The 23,585-nt window shown below is 34.8% G+C and overlaps 3 protein-coding genes across 7 annotated transcripts in view; 1 reads left to right on the top strand and 2 right to left on the bottom strand.

Annotated features, from left to right (window-relative positions):
- LOC106093483 (RYamide receptor) overlaps nt 1-23,585 on the bottom strand; it is an 814,074-nt gene that overhangs the window by 635,847 nt on the left and 154,642 nt on the right. The gene's annotated exons all lie outside the window — the stretch shown is intronic.
- LOC106086762 (phospholipase A1 VesT1.02) lies at nt 14,272-15,435 on the bottom strand. The gene is given in 3 exon segments (XM_013251560.2): nt 14,272-15,064; nt 15,067-15,297; nt 15,364-15,435. Coding segments are annotated over 3 exon segments (1,023 nt in total). The 5' UTR covers nt 15,404-15,435; the 3' UTR covers nt 14,272-14,312.
- Nucleotides 21,073-22,250, top strand: LOC106086763 (phospholipase A1). Its single transcript, XM_013251561.2, has 2 exons — nt 21,073-21,155; nt 21,231-22,250. Exons 1-2 carry the CDS (start codon nt 21,116-21,118, stop codon nt 22,211-22,213), a joined length of 1,023 nt encoding a protein of 340 aa, XP_013107015.1. The 5' UTR covers nt 21,073-21,115; the 3' UTR covers nt 22,214-22,250.

Below are 23,585 nucleotides of genomic sequence, written 5' to 3'. Positions count from 1 at the left end.
AAAATCAATGATAATGTGCGAATAAGTAAATATAAACAACATTTTGAAAAAGGATATACACCAAATTGGACTACCGAAATATTTACAGTTAAATCTATTAAAAATACAAATCCTAATACATATATACTTAAGGACTATCAAGGAAGGGATATAGAAGGTGGTTTCTATGAATATGAGCTATCAAAAACCAAATTTCCACACACATATTTAGTGGAAAAAGTGATTAGAAGGAGAGGAAATAGACTTTATGTAAAATGGTTAGGATTTTCTTCAGAGCATAACTCTTGGATAAATGCTAATAATATTTCACAATAAAAGAATAATCAATTACATAAATCATTTATTCTAACGTCAACCGTAGAGATGTCGATAACATTAACCTTAAATGATGAAAAATCAGTACTTGTCGCCAACTACTTTCCACCAATAATTTTGAAACAAAGCTATGTTTGCGGTTTAATAAGTTTTGATACATATCACTCAATACCAAATGTTGATGAAGAGAACAATAAATTTCATATAGGTGGACATGAAATAACTATTCCTCTTGGATCATATGAATTTTCGAATATATCTGAGTTAATAACGGATGAATATCGCAAGCTTAATAAAAAAAATGGAAATCTTATTATGAAAGCAAATTACAATACACTTCAAACATATCTGAAGAGTACGCTTGATCCAATTTATTTTGATAAAGAAAACACTATTGGTTCATTATTAGGTTTTAGTAAAAGAGTACTTGAATCGAATGTTGATCACTATTCTGATAAAGTGATAGAAATTACAAAAGTAAACACTATAGTTATTGAGTGTAATATTGTAACAGGATCCTATATAAACAACAAGTCAGCGCACACTCTTCATCAGTTTTCACTCGTCGTTAGCCCAGGATATAAAATCACGGAAAATCCTACTAACGTTATATATCTACCTGTTAATACAAACACAATAAATACCATTGTTTTGAAAGTTGTTGATCAATCTGGAAAATTGATAAACTTTCGTGGGGAAAAAATTTCAATTAGATTACACTTGAAACCATCTAAAGAATGATAATATTTAACAAAAAGGAGGTATTTGCGGATATAACAATCACTCAACCATCAACTTTGAAGGGATACACAACTAAAATATCACATCACCACAACAGGAAACATAAAGGATTAAAAAGGAAAAAGAGAAATATTTTAAGTAAAACTAACCAAGAGTTCCTGGAAAGTTTGGGTTTCACACTAAAATAATAAAGGGTTGAGTTTAAAAATGAGTAACATTATTAATGTTTTACAAAAACCACAATTTGATAATGCTATAATAAGAAAGGAGTATCACAGCTATATATCATATTTACAATCATTTCAAAATAATGATGAAATTAGGATTTCCATTCAAAACCAAGACCTGTATGTCGTTCCTGGTGAGAGTTTTTTATACATTGAAGGTTTTGCAACAAAAGCGGACTCTACAGTATCAGCATCGATAAAGTTATTAAACAATTGCATAGCACACTTATTTGATGAGATAAGATATGAACTTAATGGTATAGAAATTGATCGTACACGTCATTTGGGTATAGCAACAGAAATAAAAAATTATGTATCATTAAATGAAAGCGAAAGTCGAAATCTAGTCAACGCAGGATGGGCTCCATTTAATACAGATGATCTTACTCTTGTGAGTGGATATTTTAATTTTTGTGTTCCACTGAAAATGCTTCTTGGATTTGCTGAAGATTTTGATAAAATTATAGTTAATGCTAAACATGAATTAATTTTATTGCGATCAAAAGATGATACGAATGTATTGAAATCTATCATTTCCAGTGAAACCTGTAAACTATCAATTTTAAATATTACATGGAAAGTTCCACATATTCAACTTGCTGATGTATACAAGCTGCAAATGCTTAAAGTAATTAATAACCGTCAACCACTAAATATATCATTTAGAACATGGGATATGTATTATTATCCTGCAGTTCCATCGAATACAAAAGTTTTATGGAATGTTAAGCTTGCAAATGAAAATGAGCGACCACGTTTTCTTCTTTTAGGATTCAAAAGTAGTGAAAAAAAATTTATTCACTGTGATATAACAAACATTAAGGTTCATTTGAATTCTGATACATATCCATATGATGATCTTAACCTCAAGTTTGATAGGAACCGTTTCGCCCTACTTTATGATATGTATATAAAATTTCAACAAAGCTATTATACACGTGAACCGCAACCTCTATTAACGCGCGAAAAATTCAAGGGTGAAGCACCGATTATTGTTCTTGATGTAACACATCAAAATGAAACAGTAAAAACTGGCCCCATCGATATACGAATTGAATTGGAAACATCTAAAAATATATCACCGAACACATCTCTATACTGTTTAATTATTCATGATAAAATGTTTGAATATATACCTCTAACAAATGAAGTAAGAAAATTATTGTAAATGTAACTATATTTTTTATCTATAGAAATCATAAAATAAATAAAAAGCAAAAACAAACACAAACAAAATGATTTTTTTTATTAATAATGTAAAATTAATATATAGGTGAGTTGTTTAAATGTAAAGAGGGAGAGGTAGAATTATTGTTTAAATATAAAGAGGGAGAGGGAGAGGTAGAATTATTATAAATATAAAGAGGGAGAGGGAGAATTAATGTCGAGAAGAGAAAGAGAATTTTTATTTCGTGTTTGCTTTACATTTATAGAATATATAAGGTTGGGTATTTATACTACATTAATTAGTATCTCTCCAACACACCTCCAATAGTGTAGATATAAGAAAATAATAAATTAACATAATGAAATTATATTGGGTATTACTTTGTTTTGTTATACTTCATGTAACAATTCATAATTCATTATCATTGCCAGTTGTATTTGATTCCACAACTGATTCAGCGTTATCCATTACATCTGATCCTACAATCGACTTAAATTCAAAAACCGTTGAATTTAATTTAACACTACCAAACAAAGATATTCTTAAAGTAAATATTTCATTTGTTATGATGAAAGAAAGTGAAATATTAGAAAACAGAGATGATTTTTATATAAAAAATGAAACAGATGATGCAGACTTATCAACTAGCACCACTACAATAATTCCTATAGAAAGTGAAGAAAAATATTTTACTGTCGATGAAGCTATAGAAGCATTTCGCAAAAGGTTAATTACAAAAGAAGCAGATATTGGTGGTATACTGGATGCTGCAGAACCTTTTTATCGTCATTTTAATTTACAATATGAAGATTTAAATATACCAATCCGTTGTACTTATGATAGTAACTACATGTTACGTCAACTAAAAATAAGTTGTTTTGAATATCGTGAAATTGAACAAGAACGAATTTTAAGTAATGGTGAAATTGAGAAAGTTCGAGTTCAAGATCTCAAAAAACATTTAGAAAATATTGTAATAACTGATATTGAGAACTATACTCAAACATATAAAATGGAAATAAGTTAGAAAACAGCAATTAGTTCTCTTATATACATTGAATTGAATAGTAGTATGTATTTAAATAAATTAATATACGTTGTTGTTTTAATTATCATATATAGAATATATCCTAGTATTCAACAACAACAACAACAATACTATCCAATACCTTACAATAGATGTAATCAAAATCATCAATATGATAGATATAATACCAATCAAAATGCTATTTTTGATGGTGACACTAGTAAACGTATAGAATTTCGAATAAAACTATCAAATAATACAGGAGCAAGAGTATATTTATCAATTCAATTATTAAATAATGCAACAATCGATGAGTCACTAACAACAACAACAACACCGAGAAATAGTCAAACGGATAGACCTAAAATTTTTACTATTGATGAAGCCATTGAAGTATTTAGAAAAGACTTAATAGAAAAGGAAACTAATATTGGTGGGATCATTCAAAGTTCTACAGTATTCTACCGTCATTTCAACTTAAAATATGAAAATGTAGAAATTAGACTCATATGTAGCTATTACAGTAACTACACATACCGCAAACTCAACATTTATTGTTTTGAGTATAATGCTAATAAATTTGAGTATAATTACAAATATAATCAAAGTACGAATGAATTTAACCCATTATTTGAAAGGGAAGAAAATGGTATAAATATCAGGACGCTTGATGTTAATGATTATTTGCAAACGTTACACATGAGTATACAGTAGTTCTCACCGGAATAAGAAAAAAAGCAATATGATTAAAGAAATATATAATTTTTTAAAAACATTTACCAATATCGTTTCCGAAGAAGATAAAAATAAATTAATTAATATAAAATCTCATCTGGAATTTGTGGATAGTTTAAAATGTAAAGAAAGTAAATTTGGTAACCACTATGACTGCTGTGTTTGGTCAAATGATAACGCACAATGTGGTCCAGATACATGTAATTGTATATTCTATGATATGGATAAAAGAAAGGGAGAGGCAGCTGCTGCGAAAATAATTAAAAATTATAAAAATATTTACAATACAGTTAAAAACAATCATTGTAATTTTAACAACCGATGAGTAAAAATGTCTAAAAACAATTTCATAATTATAGATGTTCAAGGTTTTTTCTTAAATAATAAATTTATTGCGAAGGAAATTTGTATTTTTGAACATAATCAGACAATTAAAAAGTTTATTATATACCCCCCTTGCAAATTTTCTTCCTTATCATTAAAGGAAAAGATTACAAATAACTGGCTTACGAAACATTTTCATGGGTTGAGATGGAATGATGGTAACATAATTTTTAAAGAATTTAACGATTATTTAAATAAATTTATAAAAAAACAAGAAAATCTAACAATATTTGTGAAAGGATGTGAAAAACAAAAATGGATAAAGCAATTAATAGAAGAAGATATAAATATAATAAATTTAGATGATGCTAACTGTTCAAACATATGTAATCTTTATAAAAATAATTTGCATATGAAAATTTGTAGTTATCATAAACAACACCCTAATTATAGATGTGCTGAAAAAAATGTTATTTTATTAAGTCAATTTATTAATGTTTTTTTAAAATAAAGCAAATAAAATAAAAACATATCGTTTTTTCTTTATTTAGGATATATAAGGCTATGTAATGTAAGTATACATTAGTTCCTTTTTTCATTTTGTTGGGGTAACTTCTCAAAGAAAATGATATTATCAACGAATATAAAATATCTATTAAAAGAATACAACTCCTACATTGATAAGGAACATAAACAATTTTTTGAAGAGATGATTGAAGAATTAAGGATATATAAAAATGTATATACTTCATTTATACAAACAACACATGGAATTCATACATGGGACTGCAAGCTGAACTCGATAGAAAATATAAATATTTGTAGTTGTATAATTAAATATAATCGTTACATCCTATTACAAAAACTCTACAATTTATACTATCGCATTCTTTGCAATAAAAGTGTAATCAATTCTTAACTTCAACTTGAATTTTTTTAATTTCCTTTACCGCAATTGGGTTTAGTAATATGTGTGGTATAGCAAATATTAATAAATATAAGTTAACCACCCTGTTCGCCCCTCTTCCTTAATGGAATGTTCATGGGCACATTTACATTGTTGCATTGCATTTGCATACGTTAACCACTATACCACCCTAGTACAGAAAACTTTTCAATTTATGTTATAGCAGCACTTTTGAGTTTGAGCTTTGTTATTTTCTTCACCACCATGATTTAAATTTAAAATTATGAGAAAGCATACCAGGCATTTGTGGAATTATATAAACGTGAAACCAATTATTAACTTCAACTTGAATTTTTTTAATTTCCTTTACCGCAATTGCGTTTAGTAATATGTGTGGTATAGCAAATATTTATAAATATAAATGATTGAAATTTTAAATTATGAGTAAGCATAGCAGGTATTATATGTTATCCACTGAAAACATGTTTACATAACACCCTAGTACAAAAACTGTTGCAGGCATATGTGGTACAGTATATTTTATAAATATATATTAACCACCATAACACCCTACCATAAAAACTTGAAACCAATTATTAATTTCAACTTGAATTTTTTTAATTTCCTTTACCGCAATTGCGTTTAGTAATATGTGTGGTATAGCAAATATTTATAAATATAAGTCAATCACTAAATCATCCTAGAACAGAAAACTTTTCAATTTTTATTATCGCAACACTTTTGAGTTTGAGCTTTGTTATTTTCTTCACCACAATGATTGAAATTTTAAATTATGAGTAAGCATAGCAGGTATTATATGTTATCCACTGAAAACATGTTTACATAACACCCTAGTACAAAAACTGTTGCAGGCATATGTGGTACAGTATATTTTTATAAATATATATTAACCACTATAACACCCTACCATAAAAACTTTTGAGTTTTGTGGAAATATATATTTTTTATAAATATATGTTAACCACTGAAACATTTTTATGAATTAAATTTAGCTCATGAAAAATAAATATTAACCACTATAAAAATTCTGAGTTTTGTGGAAATATATATTTTTTATAAATATATGTTAACCACTGAAACATTTTTATGAATTAAATTTAGCTCATGAAAAATAAATATTAACCACTATAAAAATTCTATATGAAAATGAATGTGTGTGTTTTAGATTTTTTTAATATAAATACAAAGAATTTTTCCAAGTCTTCATCAGAAAAGTTGTGAAAATCAAAATTAAATCATGTTGTTTGTTAATTTTTGCGAAAAAACCATGACATTCGAACTATTTGAAAATGGTTTGTCACTAAGCGTCGAGGACGCTTGGTCACACCCCAAATTTTTTTCAAAAATTTGGGATGATTTAATCCTTGCGAAGATTAATAAATATTTAATTAATTCAGCGGATTTAACCAGAGAAGGTAAACTTCTCCAAGAGGCGGAGCTATGGTTATCATTTAACGTAAAATTTCATGATCCTGCTGCTCGATCCATGTTCATTGTGGGATACTTGTATCATGTTGATAACTTAGACGAAAGAAATCCTGCAGTATATGTTGAAATTCAACTGGATGACTACGACGTGGTGTTATTTAGATGAATTATGCCAGAAAATTAATAAATAAAAAATAAACTAAAATTTCCTGGGGCTTGTCCCTTACAGCTTTTATTTTTAAATAAACTAATATATATGTCCTTTATTTACAATTGGAAATATTAAATATGTTACAATAAAATATAACCATTACAATAAAATATGACAAATAATAAAATAAACTAAATTATATATTAAAAAAATTTTTGGTTGGGGTTAAATTTCCTTGGGCTTTTCTTTTTAAATAAACTAAATTAAAAAATAAATAATAAGAGTTTATAAACTACTAAATATACATAAATTAAAAAGATTTTTTTTTCGGTTTTCAATGAACTTTTTTTCTCTTTATTATATATAAAAAATATTAAATTATTGATTCAAATACTAATTTATAATTAGTTTCGCTAATTTTTTCCTTTTTAATTGATAAGACTCCACTATTAAGATCAGCCATGGCCTCATCATTAATATTATTAAACTTCTCCGGCAGGAACATAATATGATCACTTAATTCAATCATCAAGCGCATGCCAAATTTAGTCATCTTCCTTTCAGCTTGATGTATGATGAAGTACTCATCGAAAGGCATGTTGTTAATGGACAAAATAGTCTTCTTGAAAGAAGCCTGCTCCGATATTTCCTTTAAGTTTGATCCCATAATAAATATTTTCTTAAATTTTGAGTTGAAAATCAAATTGCTACTACATGTTTACTAACAATTTGTTCAGCTTTTTATACAAAAATTGCGTTAAAGGTTACCTCTCGGTACCAACCACAATTCTTTTTTTGCAGGATAACTATCGATACCAATCACATTTCTTATCACACTCCACTCTAATTATAAACAACTCAAACCACAATTCTTAACAATCATACACAATCATGCATAATCATTCTAATTTTAAACTACCCTCACCACAACTCTGGGCGATGAGTCATCATCGAAATCTGCCACTGCGCCCTGCGATCTGCGCCCTGCGATCTGCGCCCTGCGATCTGCGCCCTAATGTCCGTCCACACATTTCAACCGGCGGCCCGCCATCTGACCACATACCCCCCTGCGGTCGCCACCTGCGCTACGATCGGCTGCGGTTGGGTGCGGTTATCACGTCATCAATGGGGTGGGGTGGGGTGCGGTTATGACGTCATCAATGGGGTGGGGTGCGGTTTGGGGTTTGGGGTGGGGTGGGGTTTGGGGTGGGGTGGGGTTGCAGGATAACTATCGATACCAATCACATTTCTTATCACACTCTACTCTAATTATAAACAACTCAAACCACAATTCTTAACAATCATACACAATCATGCATAATCATTCTAATTTTAAACTACCCTCACCACAACTCTGGGCGATGAGTCATCATCGAAATCTGCCACTGCGCCCTGCGATCTGCGCCCTGCGATCTGCGCCCTAATGTCCGTCCACACATTTCAACCGGCGGCCCGCCATCTGACCACATACCCCCCTGCGGTCGCCACCTGCGCTACGATCGGCTGCGGTTGGGTGCGGTTATCACGTCATCAATGGGGTGGGGTGGGGTGCGGTTATCACGTCATCAATGGGGTGGGGTGCGGTTTGGGGTTTGGGGTGGGGTGGGGTTTGGGGTGGGGTGGGGTTGCAGGATAACTATCGATACCAATCACATTTCTTATCACACTCTACTCTAATTATAAACAACTCAAACCACAATTCTTAACAATCATACACAATCATGCATAATCATTCTAATTTTAAACTACCCTCACCACAACTCTGGGCGATGAGTCATCATCGAAATCTGCCACTGCGCCCTGCGATCTGCGCCCTGCGATCTGCGCCCTAATGTCCGTCCACACATTTCAACCGGCGGCCCGCCATCTGACCACATACCCCCCTGCGGTCGCCACCTGCGCTACGATCGGCTGCGGTTGGGTGCGGTTATCACGTCATCAATGGGGTGGGGTGGGGTGCGGTTATCACGTCATCAATGGGGTGGGGTGCGGTTTGGGGTTTGGGGTGGGGTGGGGTTTGGGGTGGGGTGGGGTTATGACGTCATCGATGACTCATACTCTCGATGCTCAAAGTTCTAAAACCCCCTTATATATACTACTTTCTTACATGACTTTTATGTATCGCATTGTACCTCACAAATAACGCTAGCATTATGAATAAGAACACTATCGTTGAAAAATTATTTCTCATTTTCTCATCACGATTCTAACCTAAGCGTTCTGCGTCATAAGCAAATATGCTTACCTCCCCGCTACGGTGGCCATGTTTAGATATAGCTTCCACCTAAATATATCTTCCGATTTGATTTCTTAAGCCCTTAAAGGTCACAATTTTTTGTATGACTGTGATCATATATGATAAGTTTTTTTTTTTTCAAATCGGTCTATTTTATGATATAGCTCTTGTATAAATCAATCTAGGAATTTAACTTTTTGAGACTATAATACGCAATTCCTAAACGATTTTTCTGAAATTTTCCATGATGCCTTCTGTCATGACTTCCAATGTCCGTGTCGTAGATATAAATATACAAAATTTCCCTTGAACATTCCATTAGATAAGGTTGAAAAGAGGGTGCGGATATTAATCCGTCCCATGCCACAATGGACATACGCCTAAGCCCATAACCGGCTTGTTGTGCGCTTTAAATGCGAAAAAGTAAATTCGGAAAAGAAAGCTATACCAGGAATTCCGTGCTACTTACAATATACCTAGAAAATCTTACCGGATTTGACTAAAGCGACTATGTATAATAATTCCACTGAATTATATATATTTTTTATTCTTTCATTTTGTTATTGGATTTGTATTTTCAGAAACACGAACAAAAACACACTTAGCCTAGTGTGTTTTTGTTCCTGTTACTTTTTTTATATTTTATTAATATATTTTTATTTTGTATACCCTCCACCATAGGATGAGGGTATACTAATTTCGTCATTCTGTTTGTAACTACTCGACATATGCGTCTGAGACCCCATAAAGTATATATATTCTTGATCGTCATGTCATTTTAAGTCGATCAAGCCATGTCCGTCCGTCTGTCTGTTCTTAACCGATTGGAAAAATTTCGTACGACGTGTTTTGTTATGACATCTAACAACTGAGCCAAGTATGGTTCAAATCGGTCCATAACCTGATATAGCTGCCATATAAACCGATCTGGCGTCTTGACTTTTTGAGCCTCGAGAGGGCGCAATTTTTGTCCGATTGGAATGAAATCTTGCACGACTTGTTTTGCTACGACTTCCAATGCTAAATTAAGTTCACATAGGTCAATAACCTGATATAGCTACCATTTAAACCGATCTTGGGTCTTGATTTCTTGAGCCTCTAGAGGCGCAATTCTTATCCGATTTGAATGAAAGTTTGCACGAAGTATGACTTCCAACAACTATGCCAAGTATGGCGCAAATCGGTCCATAACTTGATATAGCTGTCATATAAACCGATCTGGGATCTTGACTTCTTGAGCTTCTAGAGGTCGCAATTATTATCTGATTTGCCTGAAATTTTGTACGACGGATCTTCTCATGACCATCAACATACGTGTTTATTATGATCTGAATCGGTCAATTGCCTGATACAGCACCCATATAAATCTATCTCTCTACATTTAACACAGGTCTCCAACCTGTAATTTAATTGTGGTCCGAACCGGACCATAACTTGATATCGCTCTAATAGCAGAGTAAATCTTTTCTTTTATCATTTTTTTTTGCCTAAGAAGAGATGCCGGGAAATGAACTCGACAAATGCGATCCATGGTGGAGGGTATATAAGATTCGGCCCGGCCGAACATAGCACGCTTTTACTTGTTTGTATATAAACCTGATCTTCTGATCTCATAAAATCGGATTTTAATTATATAAAGCTGCTATATAGACCAATCTCCAGACTTAAAGTCTTGAGGCAATAAATTGGTAATTTTTCATCCGATTTCGATTAATTTTCGCACAGTGAGTTCTACCCATTTGTGTGAAGTGTGGTTCAGATCGGACTATATTTGGATATAGTTGCCCTTAGACCGACCGCGCGATCTCCCGATATATTGTATTAAGGCCCTAAAAGATCCATTTATAACCCGAGTTCGATGAAATTTGGCACAGTGTGTTCTGGTAGACCCCTTCCCATGCCTGTCAAATGTGGTCCAGATCGGACCATATTTGGATATAGCTGCCATATAGACCGATCTCTCGATTTAGAGTAATAAGCCATTAAAAGGAGCATACGTAAGAAATAAAATGAGAGGTCAACGTTTTTTGACACCTAAAAAAGCGGTTTGTGCGATCGGAATGCATCTTTTGGAGATACCTTAATCAGAGTGTCAAAATTGGTTCAAACGTATGCAAAAGTGTATTGATCTTAATGGGGGATATATTGAAAAAAAAGCTATTTTATATGATTATTATTTGTTTTTCAGTTCTCTAATCCTGGAATATAAAAGGCAATCCTCATGTTCGATATATTGTGCGCGACATAACTTTTTGAAGATCAGTCATTGTGTTGAGCATGTCGGTCGTGTGCGAACTCGGAAACGGGCAATTCTTAAAATTCGCCTTAAAAAATCAAATAACGTCAGGCACACGTAAACGCATCACATTACTGAGGCACAAACATTGTTTGATAGGTATTTAAATGTGCGAAATCAATAACTCCTAAAAGTAATATTTTGTTTTACTTATAGCACAAGGAATACAACAGAGCATATTACAAACCATAATGGAGTTGTTTGGAAGTGGGTGAAAGGCTTTAAATTTCATGACGTAACATAAAATCGAAATAAAACCCAGGTGAAACCTGCTAATAATTATTAAAGAGTTTACAAAATCAGCTGACGCGAGCCATAAATCCAGATTTCACCGTCAGTGTATAGTGGTTATTATGTTAGAACATGAATTTAAATTTGGTAACCTTTTAGACCTGCACAATCTTTTTTAAAATTAAAAAAATAAAAGCATAATAATTTTAAATTCTTTACAAATAAAGAACAACCAGTTTAAATCCCGAATATGGATAATATTTATCAAGAATGAATGGGTAAAAATATGTATTTGTCACAAATTATTGCATGAATTTAAAAAAGGAAAGCATGTGATTTCATTGTAACAAAATCTCAAGATTTTTCAGAATATAAGTTTACTTGTCAAAAATTTCATTTATGGAAAACAAAATATTTTGATTCGTGTAATATAGATGTAAACTATTTTAGAATACTTTGCGTCCATATAATAATTCTTGAATAGATTCTTCAAAAATATTCAGCTTGAAATTTCAGGGTAGGATAGGGAATAGAAATTCACTACACCCCAATCGTATATTTTAAAACTATTTTTAGAAAGTTTTTTCTTTGGGCTTGCTATATAGGAATATATAGGAGATTCATCAAGTGAGGGATCGATATGGACCGTACTTGGTTGCCATGTCTATAAGGTCTTATACCCAAATCAAATAATAATAAGAGGCTCATATTCATTCAATATATATTCACCATATTCTCCACATGTCCTACACAAGTGATAGTAAAGAAAGCTTTTTAAGAGCTATATAAAAGTTTTCAAAAAAAAAAAAAAAAAACATACAATTCAGAAAAATACAAGAAATCTCTATTTGAATCGATAATACAGTCCATATAATTTTATATTAGCGCCTCAAATGGTCCATCCGCTTAGCCCAATTTTGGCATACTCTTTCCAACATTTCATCCGGTATCTCACGAATAAATGCGTCAATGTTGTCTTCCAATGCGTCAATTGAAGTGGGCTTGTCTTTAAAACATGGACTTTAAAATAGCCCCACAAAAAATAGTCTAAAGGTGGTAAATATCACGATCTAGGCGAGCAATTGACCGGTCCCGAATTTGAAATAAAATGTTCACCGAACTCGCCTCTCAATAAGTCCATTATTAAGCGTGCTGTGTGGCATGGGGCAACGCTTTGTTGAAACCACATGTCATTCAACAACAAAAGTTGTTGTTGAATGACAGATAGCTCTCCAGATAGCTCTCACCATTTACAGTTACGTTACGATTCGCATCATCTTTGAAGAAGTATGGTCCAATAATGCCACCAGCCCAAAAGCCGCACCAAACTGTGACTTTATCTGGATGCATTGGTGCAATGCTTCTATCTGATCTTCCCTCCAAAATCGACAATTCTGCTTGTTTACGTGCCATTGAGCTAAAAATGAGCTTCGTCGCTGAACACAATTTATTTCTTTTAAAGTTTTTCAACAGAGCACTCATAATAAAATTCAAAAATTTGCAAGCGTTTCATAGTTACATTATAGACCAAGCTGAGCTGTTTAAACCAGTGTTGCCAAAACAATAATAGCTAAAATATCACCCTCTATATGGGGAATATGATGAGACGTTGGAGCATTTCCTATGTCGTTGGCCGGCTTTCGCGTCTAACAGACACCGGCACTTAAATGGGAACACAATACCAAACAGGAATCGACTAAGGGACTAAGATATTCTTTTTCGAGGTTTCTTCTAGTATTAGAGCGCACAATAAGCCAATTACTGGCTAAAATATATGTCCACAGTGGCAGGGGCATATTAATATACTCACCCTCTTTTAACCTAACATTAGACGCTCATAGCATAACAGAACATTGCAGGCATAATTACAGCCTAATCGGGAAATAATTGCACCTTCTTGAGGCTCAAGAACTCTAATCTGAATATCGGCGTTTATGAGAGTTTTATCATTTAATCATACATTGAAGAGGTGTAAGAAGAAAAAACAAAACACCTCTTGCAAAATTTCATTCAAATCGGATAATAATTGCAACCTCTAGAAGCTCTATAGGCAGCTATATCAAAACATGGACCAATATGGCGCATTTACAATTTCAATCGACCTAAAGGAAAGAAGCACCTTGCTTCGTTGCTTCCAAATTTGGAATGCTTTCGACAGACAGACGGACGAGCATGTATAAATCTATTACTTATAATGTCAAGAATATGTTAACTTTGTTGGGCCTCAGAACCCTATTTCGATGTGTTTCAAACGGAATGACGAAATTCGTATATCCCCAAACTATGATGGAGGGTATAAAATTAAGCAATCTTTTTGATATCAACACAGCATAAAAAGTTTGCCTTCGTTCTGAGCTAATTAATGCTAAATATTTACGTTTCCCACTACAACATTTTTTAGAAAATGTATCGCCTCTAAATTTTACAAAAAATTGCCGTAAAAATTAAATGAATTTTTTTTTTATATAATCAGTTTATTTACAATTTAGCTTAGCAGATGTCAATTTATTCCAACTTGCCAAAGGGAGCCTTGCTGTTGACGGGAACATAGAAATCACCGGCAACCATGTAAGCATTGGCCATGGCACCCATACGTACTGAACTGTAGGTAGAACCGCATTTCTTGGCAACAGCATCTTCGTAGTTTTCGCACTTGATGGTGCCAAAGTCATCCTTTTCAATAGCTTCAACATAGTAGGTGACAGCACGACCGTGGGCGCAACTACCAGTAACATCAACACCGCAGCCAGGTTGAGACTTGCCACCGTTGGGGTAGAAAGCACCCTTGCCAATGGGTTTCAAGAATCCCAAAGTACCACCGTTAGTTTGGATAGACTCAACATAGTGGGCATCAGTGCTGGACAAACGCTTGTTAGGCTTATCGTAACTGTACAAAGGCAAGGCAGGGTCCAAACCAATGATGGTATGAGCTTGACCGTGCTCAATGTTCTTGCCAGTGAAACCAGCAACATGGGCTCCCAAGCTGTGGCCAATAATTTCCAAATCTTCCAATTTCAAACCGTGATGTTCAACCAAGAAATCAATAAAACTGGCGATTTTCTTGCCGACTCCGGGGACGGCCATAACGGAAGAAGCATAGTCAATGGAACGAGCACGGCCCCAATCGACGGTAATCATGTTGTATTCACCCTTGGCCAAGTAAGCATGGCGAACGCCACTGTTGACGTAATCATCCTTGCTGGAAGTCCAACCATGAATGGTGAATCTGGTGGGATGTCTGGCATCGAAATGAGAATTTTTATGGAAGTGGAAGTAGAAGTGATTTGTTGGGCAGTAGTGGGATTCGACTTGGTGTACAAGTAGAATTTGACTGTGTTCGTGTACAAGCGGTCTTCCATCTTTTCGGCCTCATTCATATAGGCTTCGGCTTCATCGAGATCCAACCATTCGAATGAACCATCAGCGCGGGGAACATACCAACCATTTTCACCGTTAACACGTTCCTCCTCAGATATGACGGAGGAGCTGGCTAAAATTAAATTAAAAAAAATTTATCCGATGCTATTTGTCCTCTAAAATCCGCAAAGGCACTCACCAGCAGCCAAGCAAAGAGCGAAAAGCACGAAGAATTTCATGGCTTAACAAAGCAATTAAATTGATTTATGGAAATACGACGCCTTTTATACATAATAGTTAACTGATTGACGAGTGGCCAAGTTCCATGGATTTCTTCGGTATATAGAATAAGCACCGATATCATGGTAAGCACCTTTTTGGACATCATCTTCAGAACAATCAAAAAGACTGATCTTATCTTTCAAGTATTTAAAACTGCTTTAACATTTATTCTTGTGACTTTACGCCAATAAATGAAAAACAAAAGCCTGCTAATCGATACTAAAATTAAATCAGGCAAACACATTGAGTACATTGCAAATCAAACACTATTCTACAATAAGTTCAATATACTCTGCTTCGAAGAAGTTTAGTTTTTATATGTTACCCCGAATCGTTTGAAGGGTTAAACCTGCTTTAACTTGAAAAACAAGAAAAATCGGGTAACAATGGTGCATTCTAGGTCAAATCGGGCTATGGGTTTGTATGGGAGCTATATTGGTTTGCCCCACTTGCAATTCCCATCTGTGCAACATTTATTCGTTTAGACGCCATATCTAAAACTGAACCAAACTTTTTCAAAAATTAATGGCATTGATAGCATAGCAGACATCAAATGCGAACTATACCTTGATCAAAAGAATACATGGGCACACAGGCCGACGGACATGGCTATTTCAAATCAAGAAATGATTCTAACTCGATCGGTACATCTAAAAATGTCGTCTAGCTCTGGTCCTTTTAGCGTTGCAATTACATATATCCACAAAATTATGATTCCCTATACATCAGTAGTGGTGTTTTAATTCTAAATTATATGATTCTCATTTAGCATTATTTTTTACTAACCTCTGATCAAACTTTTTGATAGCCGAAAAGTGGGTAACGTTGATTAAAGAGTGGAACTTGGCGGTAAAAAACAAAGTTTGTTCAACAGATTATGACTTGCCAATGATTAAGTACAATAATTCTGCATACTTTTAGGAGTTTTGATTTTAAATCTTGTTTAAAAGAAGTTTGTTAAGTTTATATTAATTGAGTCCTTTTATAGCAACAAATGAAAATTAGAAACATAACAAGGAAAACTTATGACTATAATGTATAATCGTAATAATATAGAAAGTTAATTCACCACCTTGGGTTCGCGCCCCACCCTAAAACCAACCAAATATTTAAGTACACCAATCACGACAATATGGGACTCAAATGAAAGGTATTTAAGATTAGAAAGCGTACCTGATATCCAATTGTCGGACCAAGTGTTTGGGGGACCACCCCAACCCCCAAAATCGGTCATATTTACCGACCTTGGCAATATGGGACTCAAATGAAAGGTATTTGCGAGTGGAATACGAATCTGATATCCAAATGTGAGACCACATTTCTGGGGTCCACCCCTTCCCCAAAACACCCCCCAAACAGGACTTATTTACTGACCATGACAATATGGGCTTAGATTAAAGGTATTTGAGTGTAGAATACGAATCTGATATCCAAATGTGGGGCCAAGTGTTTAGGGGGACGCCCCTCCCAAAAACACCCCCAAAAGAGGACAAATTTACGACCATAGCAATATGTGGTTCAAATGAAAGGTCTTTGGGAGTAAAGCAGGAATCTGATATCAATATTCGGGAAAAAGAGTCTATGGGGCCACCCCAACACAACCCATATAGGACGTTTATGCTGACCAATCCAATATGGGACCATAATAAAAGATATTTTAGAGTAGAAAACGAATCCGATATATAATTTCAGAGCCAAGTCACTGAACGGCCGCCCCTCCCCCAAAACACTCCCCAAACTGGACATATTTTCAGACTATGGGAATATGGGGCTCAAATGAAAGGTATTTGGGAGTAAACCACGAATCTGCCTAGGGGACGTCCCACCCCCATAACAACCCCCAAATGGGACGGATTTTGTCACCATGTGCCCATAGCCCAAACCGGACATATTTGCTGACTTTTGCAATAAGGGGTTAAATGAATGGTATTTGAGATTAGGAATCTAATTTGATATTCAATTTTGAGGCCAATGCCAATATTGGGTTCAAATAAATGATATTTGAGAGTAGAGAACAATGCTGATATATTTTCAGAGCTTAGAGTTTGGGGGACCACCCCACTCCAAAAAAACACCCCTAAATCGAACATATTTACCGACCACGTCAATATGGGGCTCAAATAAAGGTATTTGAGAATAGAAACTAATCTGATATCCAAATGTGAGACCATGTATTTCGGGCACAGCCCCTTTTCCAAAATACCCCCCAAAAGAGAACAATTTGTTGATGCCAAGTGTTTGACGACGCCTCATCTCATAAACTCCCCTTAAACCAATTGCAATATTGGGTTTGAGTAAATGGTATTTGAGCACGATGCTGATATTTTTTTAGGGCCAAGTGTCAAGGGGACCACCTCACTCCCGATAAACCCCCAAATCGGACATCATGACAATATCCGGCTGAAACAAAGACTTTTGAGTATAGAGTATATCAAACACCCAAACGTTAACGACCCTAAGCCCTTCGAGCGAATTCATAGACAAATAAAGATCATATAGGATTCAGATAAAGGCATCTTAAATGCTTTTTATTTCTATAAAATACTACGCATACAAACTGAAAACATAAAGCAAATATTAGTTTTAAGATGCATTTGAAGAAAATACATTTTGACCAATTTTTATAAAAACCACCTACAAATGACGTGCTCAAATTCTTCTTTATTTAAATCGACCCAAAATCGATTTTTGATGGATGCTGACTAACTACTATAAAAGAAATCTAACCTGTTTGGAAAAATTTCCCAATTTGGAGAGTTTTCGATTTTTTTCTTATCAGCATTTTGGGAATTTGACTGGTCAAAAAAATTAAATTAATTGAAATCAGCAAAAAAATCGCTGATTTCATTTATCAGAACATACCGTCAATTCTAATGCTAACATTAAAAAAAAATTGTTGTTTAATCATTAAAATTTGTGTAGTCTTCAAATAAAAAATCGCGAAAAACATGGGTTTTCAACGATAACAAACGAACATAGTACCAGCAATTGAGAAAAAATTTCATTGAAATCTTCTCGTTATAGATAATTTTATTAAAATTTTGAAAATTTCATTAAAATGTAGTGTCGATTGGCGGGCATAGGCCAAATTTTTCACTAAAATTTTGTCTCTAGAAAAAATTTCATTTAAATATTGTCGAAATAATTTCGTTGAAATTTTATCCTTAGAGACAATTTTATTTGATTCTGGGTTCAGATAAAAATGTTGTATAATTTTGTGTACAGAAAAATATTTTTTTACTATTTAGTCATTAAAATTTTGTCTTTAGAAAAAGAACTCATTAGAATTTTGTCGTTAGAAAAAATTATTTAGCGGGAGCTAAGCAATTAAAATTAATTTTTATATAGAAAAAATTATTGTAATTGTGTCTTTTTTGAATTTTTGTCTATAAACAAGTAAAAAGGCGTTAAGTTCGGCCGGGACGAACTTTGGATACCCACCACCTCGGGTATACATGTAAACCACCTTTCATCAAAATTCGGTGAAAATTACAAACCTTATGTCCCATAGCAGTTATATCGAAATATGTTCCGATTTGGATCATTGTTCAATTGTGTATAACAAAATACTGGTCTTTTTAGTAGCTATATCTAAAAATAAACCGATCTGAACCATATACGACACGGATGTCGAAAAGCCTAACATAAGTCACTGTGTCAAATTTCAGTGAAATCGGATTATAAATGCGCCTTTTTATGGCGCAAGACTTTAAAACGAGATATCGGTCTACATGGCAGACATATCCAAATCTGGACCGATTTGGACCAAGTTGCAGAAAAATGTCGAAGATCCTAACACAACACACTGTCCCAAATTTCGGAGAAATCGGACAATAAATGCGCCTTTTATGACCCCCAAAACCTAAAACCGAGAGATCGTTCTATATGGGAGCTATATTCAAAACTGGACCGAGCAGGACAAAATTGAAGAAAGATGTCGAAGGGATAAAGGCAACCCACTGTCCCAAATTTCAGTAAAATCGGATAATTGATGTGGCTTTTATGGGCCTAAGACCCTAAATCGGAGGATCGGTCTTTATGGCAGCTATATCCAAATCTGGACCGAGCTGGGCCAAATTGAAGAAAGACATCGAAGAGCCTAACACAACCCACTGTCTCAAATTTCAGCGACATTGGACAATAAATACTCCTTTTATGGCCCCAAAACTTAAAACCGAGAGATCGGTCTATATGACACCTATATCCAAATCTGGATTATACTGGGCACGGATTTGGATTATACTGGGCACGGTCGCTGGAAATCATAGTAGAGGTCTTTGTGCCGAATTTCAGCCAAATGAGATGAAAATTGAGGCTTCTAGAAGCTCAAGAAATCAAATCCAGGTATAGGTTAATATGGGGGTTTACCAGTTTATTGACCGATTCGGATCATACTCCGCAATGACGTTTCGGATCCTATTAGGCATGGATGTTAGAAATCGTGCAAAGTTTCGGCCAAATTAGATGAAAACTGAGACTTTTAGGGGCTCAAGAAGTCAAATCCGTGTATCTGATGTTAGACGCCGAAGCGAAAGTTCTTGTGCCAAATTTCAGCCGGGCGCAAAAAGTCAAATCCAGTTGAAGGAAACACTTTCAAGTTTTCGAACTACTAAACGTTATTTAAAGCATTTCCATTTTTGTGAACTTAAGATTTAATTTTTTGTATAACAGCAAAAATATAATTTTAGTAGATATTTTGTCAGCTGTTATTTGGAATCAGTAAACAATAATCAAATTATGGAACATTTTAATAAACTCTTCGCTATATACGTTTATAATTAAATGATAAGATATGATATATAAGTTTAAATGTGTTTATGGTATTTTTGTGCTACTTTCATAGTTCAACAATCTGAAGACTGAGGAAAATGTTGGTTGTTTTAGAAAACAATTACTGCTGTCCCGTTTTCAGCAGACATTCTGTTGTTACAACAAACAGTTTTGCTGATTTTTTTACCACATTACTCAGAGTGTTGGTAAACCAGATTCGGCTCGCACGAACTTAGGACAGCTTTACTTATGGAAGATTGTATTGTGGCAACAACGGGCAGAAATACCCAGAATACGGGCAGAAATACCCAGTACTTCAGTCATGTAATACTGCTCTACTACAGCTTTCTTTTTTCAGCACACCGTCCCCACAAGGCCATACATTTATTTTTTATTGCATTAAAAGTTGGCCTTCTATTCCAGCAAAGCAGAATTTGTTCAAATTCTTTAAAATCAACTTCAGTGGTATGATACTCGTGCCACAATCTGTTTGCGATTCCTTATTGTTCGATTAGCAAAACTTTTATGGTTTGCGTCATATTTCTCTCAGCCCATAGTTCGTTAATTTGTGAATTTCCGTAAACTACGTAAATTTGTGTTTTCCCAGCTCATATCAGATAATTTTAGAGAAAAATGTGTTGGATGGCCAATGTATAATTAAATTCTCAATATATTGGATTATCAGTTCTAATCGCAAAGAGGAATCGAGTTGGTGGAGCACAAATAACTACTTGAGAGATAAAGCACTGTCATGACATGTTTTTCGCCAAAGATATCATTGGCCATTGTTGCAGTCCACACCCCTCTTGGAAAAGCCAATAGAAGCGGCAGCCTCAATGACAACGATGGTATAAAAGCTTTATGAATTTCATTATCGCTATGTATTCTTGCTCAGAACCATGAAATACTTTGTACTAATCGCTCTCTGTGTAGCTGCTGGTAAGAATTCTCGAAAGGGCCATTTTCATTTTGGCAGCATATTGTGATGTTTTATCTCTTTTTCTCGTGAAACAGCTAGCGCCTCAGTTATCCCTGAGGATGAACGTGTCAACGGTGAGAACGGTTGGTATGTTCCTCAAGCTGATGGCTCCTTCGAATGGGTTGATCTCGATGAAGCTGAAAACTACTTGAATGAAGCTGCTAAATTGGAAGGCCGCTTGTCCACCAATCCCGTCACCTTTATCTTGTACACCAAGTCAACCCCCAATGGCCAGGAAATCACTGCCACCAGTAAATCCATCAGCGCTTCCGCCTTCAACGCCGCCTACCCCACCAGAATCACCATTCACGGTTGGACCTCCAGCAAGGATGACTACGTCAACTATGGCATCCGCGGTGCTTATTTGGCCAAGGGTAACTTCAACATGATCACTGTCGACTGGGGTCGTGCTCGCTCCGTTGATTATGCCTCCTCTGTTTTGGCTGTTCCCGGTGTTGGAGAGAAAGTTGCCAGTTTGGTGAACTTCTTGGTAAAGAACCACGGTTTGAAATTGGCCGATTTGGAAATTATTGGCCACAGCTTGGGTGCCCATGTTGCTGGCTTCACCGGCAAGAATATTGTCAACGGCCAAGCTCATGCTATTGTTGGTTGCGACCCCGCTCTTCCCTTGTTCAGTTATGATAAGCCTAACAAGCGTTTGTCCAGCACCGATGCCTACTATGTTGAGTCCATCCAAACCAATGGAGGTACCTTGGGCTTCTTGAAACCCATTGGCAAGGGTGCTTTCTACCCCAATGGAGGCAAGTCTCAACCCGGATGTGGTGTCGATCTTACTGGCTCCTGTGCCCACAGCCGTTCCGTCATCTACTATGTTGAAGCCGTTGAAAAGGACGACTTCGGTACCATGAAGTGCGCCAACTACGAAGATGCCGTCAACAAGGCCTGTGGTTCCACCTACAGTTCCGTCCGTATGGGTGCCATCTCCAATGCTTACATGGTTGCTGGTGATTACTATGTCCCCGTTAACAGCAAGGCTCCTTTCGGTAAATTGGGTTAAATATGCAAGAGTTTTCCACACGATTTTAAATAAAAACTAAAAGACAAACACTTATTTTTTTCATTGTGATGAGTGAACACTTGAAACTTTTTTATGACATTATGAGCAAACTTAGGACGCTTGTTGGGCTAGGCCTACGCTATCATGGGTTCTTCTAAGAAATGTTCCCTTTTTACCTTAGTTGGTATTTACATTATTTTGTATCATTCATCTCGGGCATTGATTAAGGGTTCCAATGTCTCAACAATTCATACTGGGGTATGGGTTTTAAGGGGCCCATATCTAGTTATGAACCTGTCGGGGTTCACTGAAAAACAAGTTGTCCCAAAATTTAGGATTTTCCGTCATTCGTAGGATTTTAGCAATAGAAACGATCCAAAGAACCAAAACTTAAGAATAAAGATGCTATCTTCAAATTTAATATCAAATTTACTAACAGACATGACCTTCCGTTTCAAATTTTGATCGCTGATTTATTCTTATTTTACTGCATGGATGAATGTTCAATTATTATTTTTTGACAAATTTCTTTTTTAAACTTGGCATCTGAACCTGAAACAATTAATCATTTGACGGCGCTCCAATTTTTAAGGCCATTTTACGTCCTTAACTACGGCCCATTGTTGATTTGTCCTAAGGTCAATGTCCTAATTTTCAACGATATTATGACCTTCATTTCAGATTTTTATACCCTACATCACCACTTTGGTACAGGGTATTATAATTTTGTGCATTTGTTTGCAACGCTAAGAAGGACCCATTGATAAGTATATCGGTCGGCTTTGAATCACTCTCTGGTTCGATTTAGCTATGTCCGTCTGTCTGTCCATGTATTCTGGTGATCAAGGTACAGGTCGCATTCGTCGTCCGAATGTCATGAAATTTTGCACGAGTGTCTTTTTCGATGCAAAGATAAACGCTTGTGATTTTTCAAAAAATCGGATCAGATTTGGATATAGCTCCCATATATATTCTACATCCGATATGGACTTTGAAGGCCGAGTTTTTTTGGGTCGAGTTTTTTTAAAATTTTTTTTTTTGAGTTCTTCTTTTGAAATTTGGCACGATTATTGGAAAATTGTGCCGAATTTCAAAAATATTAGTTCAGATTTAGATATAGCTCCATATATGTCTTTCATCCGATATGACCCTTTAAAACTGTAGTAGCCATAATTTTTGTCCGAACGTTACTAAATTTTGCACGATATGTTTATTTTTGTGCCAAATTTCATAAAAATCAGTTCAGATTTAAATATAGCTCCCATATATGTCTTTCAGCCGATATGAACTTTTAAGACAGTAGTAGCCATAATTTTAGTCCGATCAAAAAAAAATTTTGCACGACATGTTCTACTTGACATCCCAATGCATG

Source organism: Stomoxys calcitrans, chromosome 2, assembly GCF_963082655.1.
Source record: "Stomoxys calcitrans chromosome 2, idStoCalc2.1, whole genome shotgun sequence".
NCBI lineage: Eukaryota > Metazoa > Arthropoda > Insecta > Diptera > Muscidae > Stomoxys > Stomoxys calcitrans.
Note: the sequence above shows the minus strand (reverse complement) of the source record. Positions and strands in the feature narration are given on the sequence as shown.

Coding starts and splice junctions, on each gene's coding strand:
- LOC106086763 (XM_013251561.2), top strand. CDS start 21,116: ATGAAATACTTTGTACTAATCGCTCTCTGTGTAGCTGCTG. Junction 21,156..21,230: donor CGCTCTCTGTGTAGCTGCTG/GTAAGAATTCTC, acceptor CTCGTGAAACAG/CTAGCGCCTCAGTTATCCCT.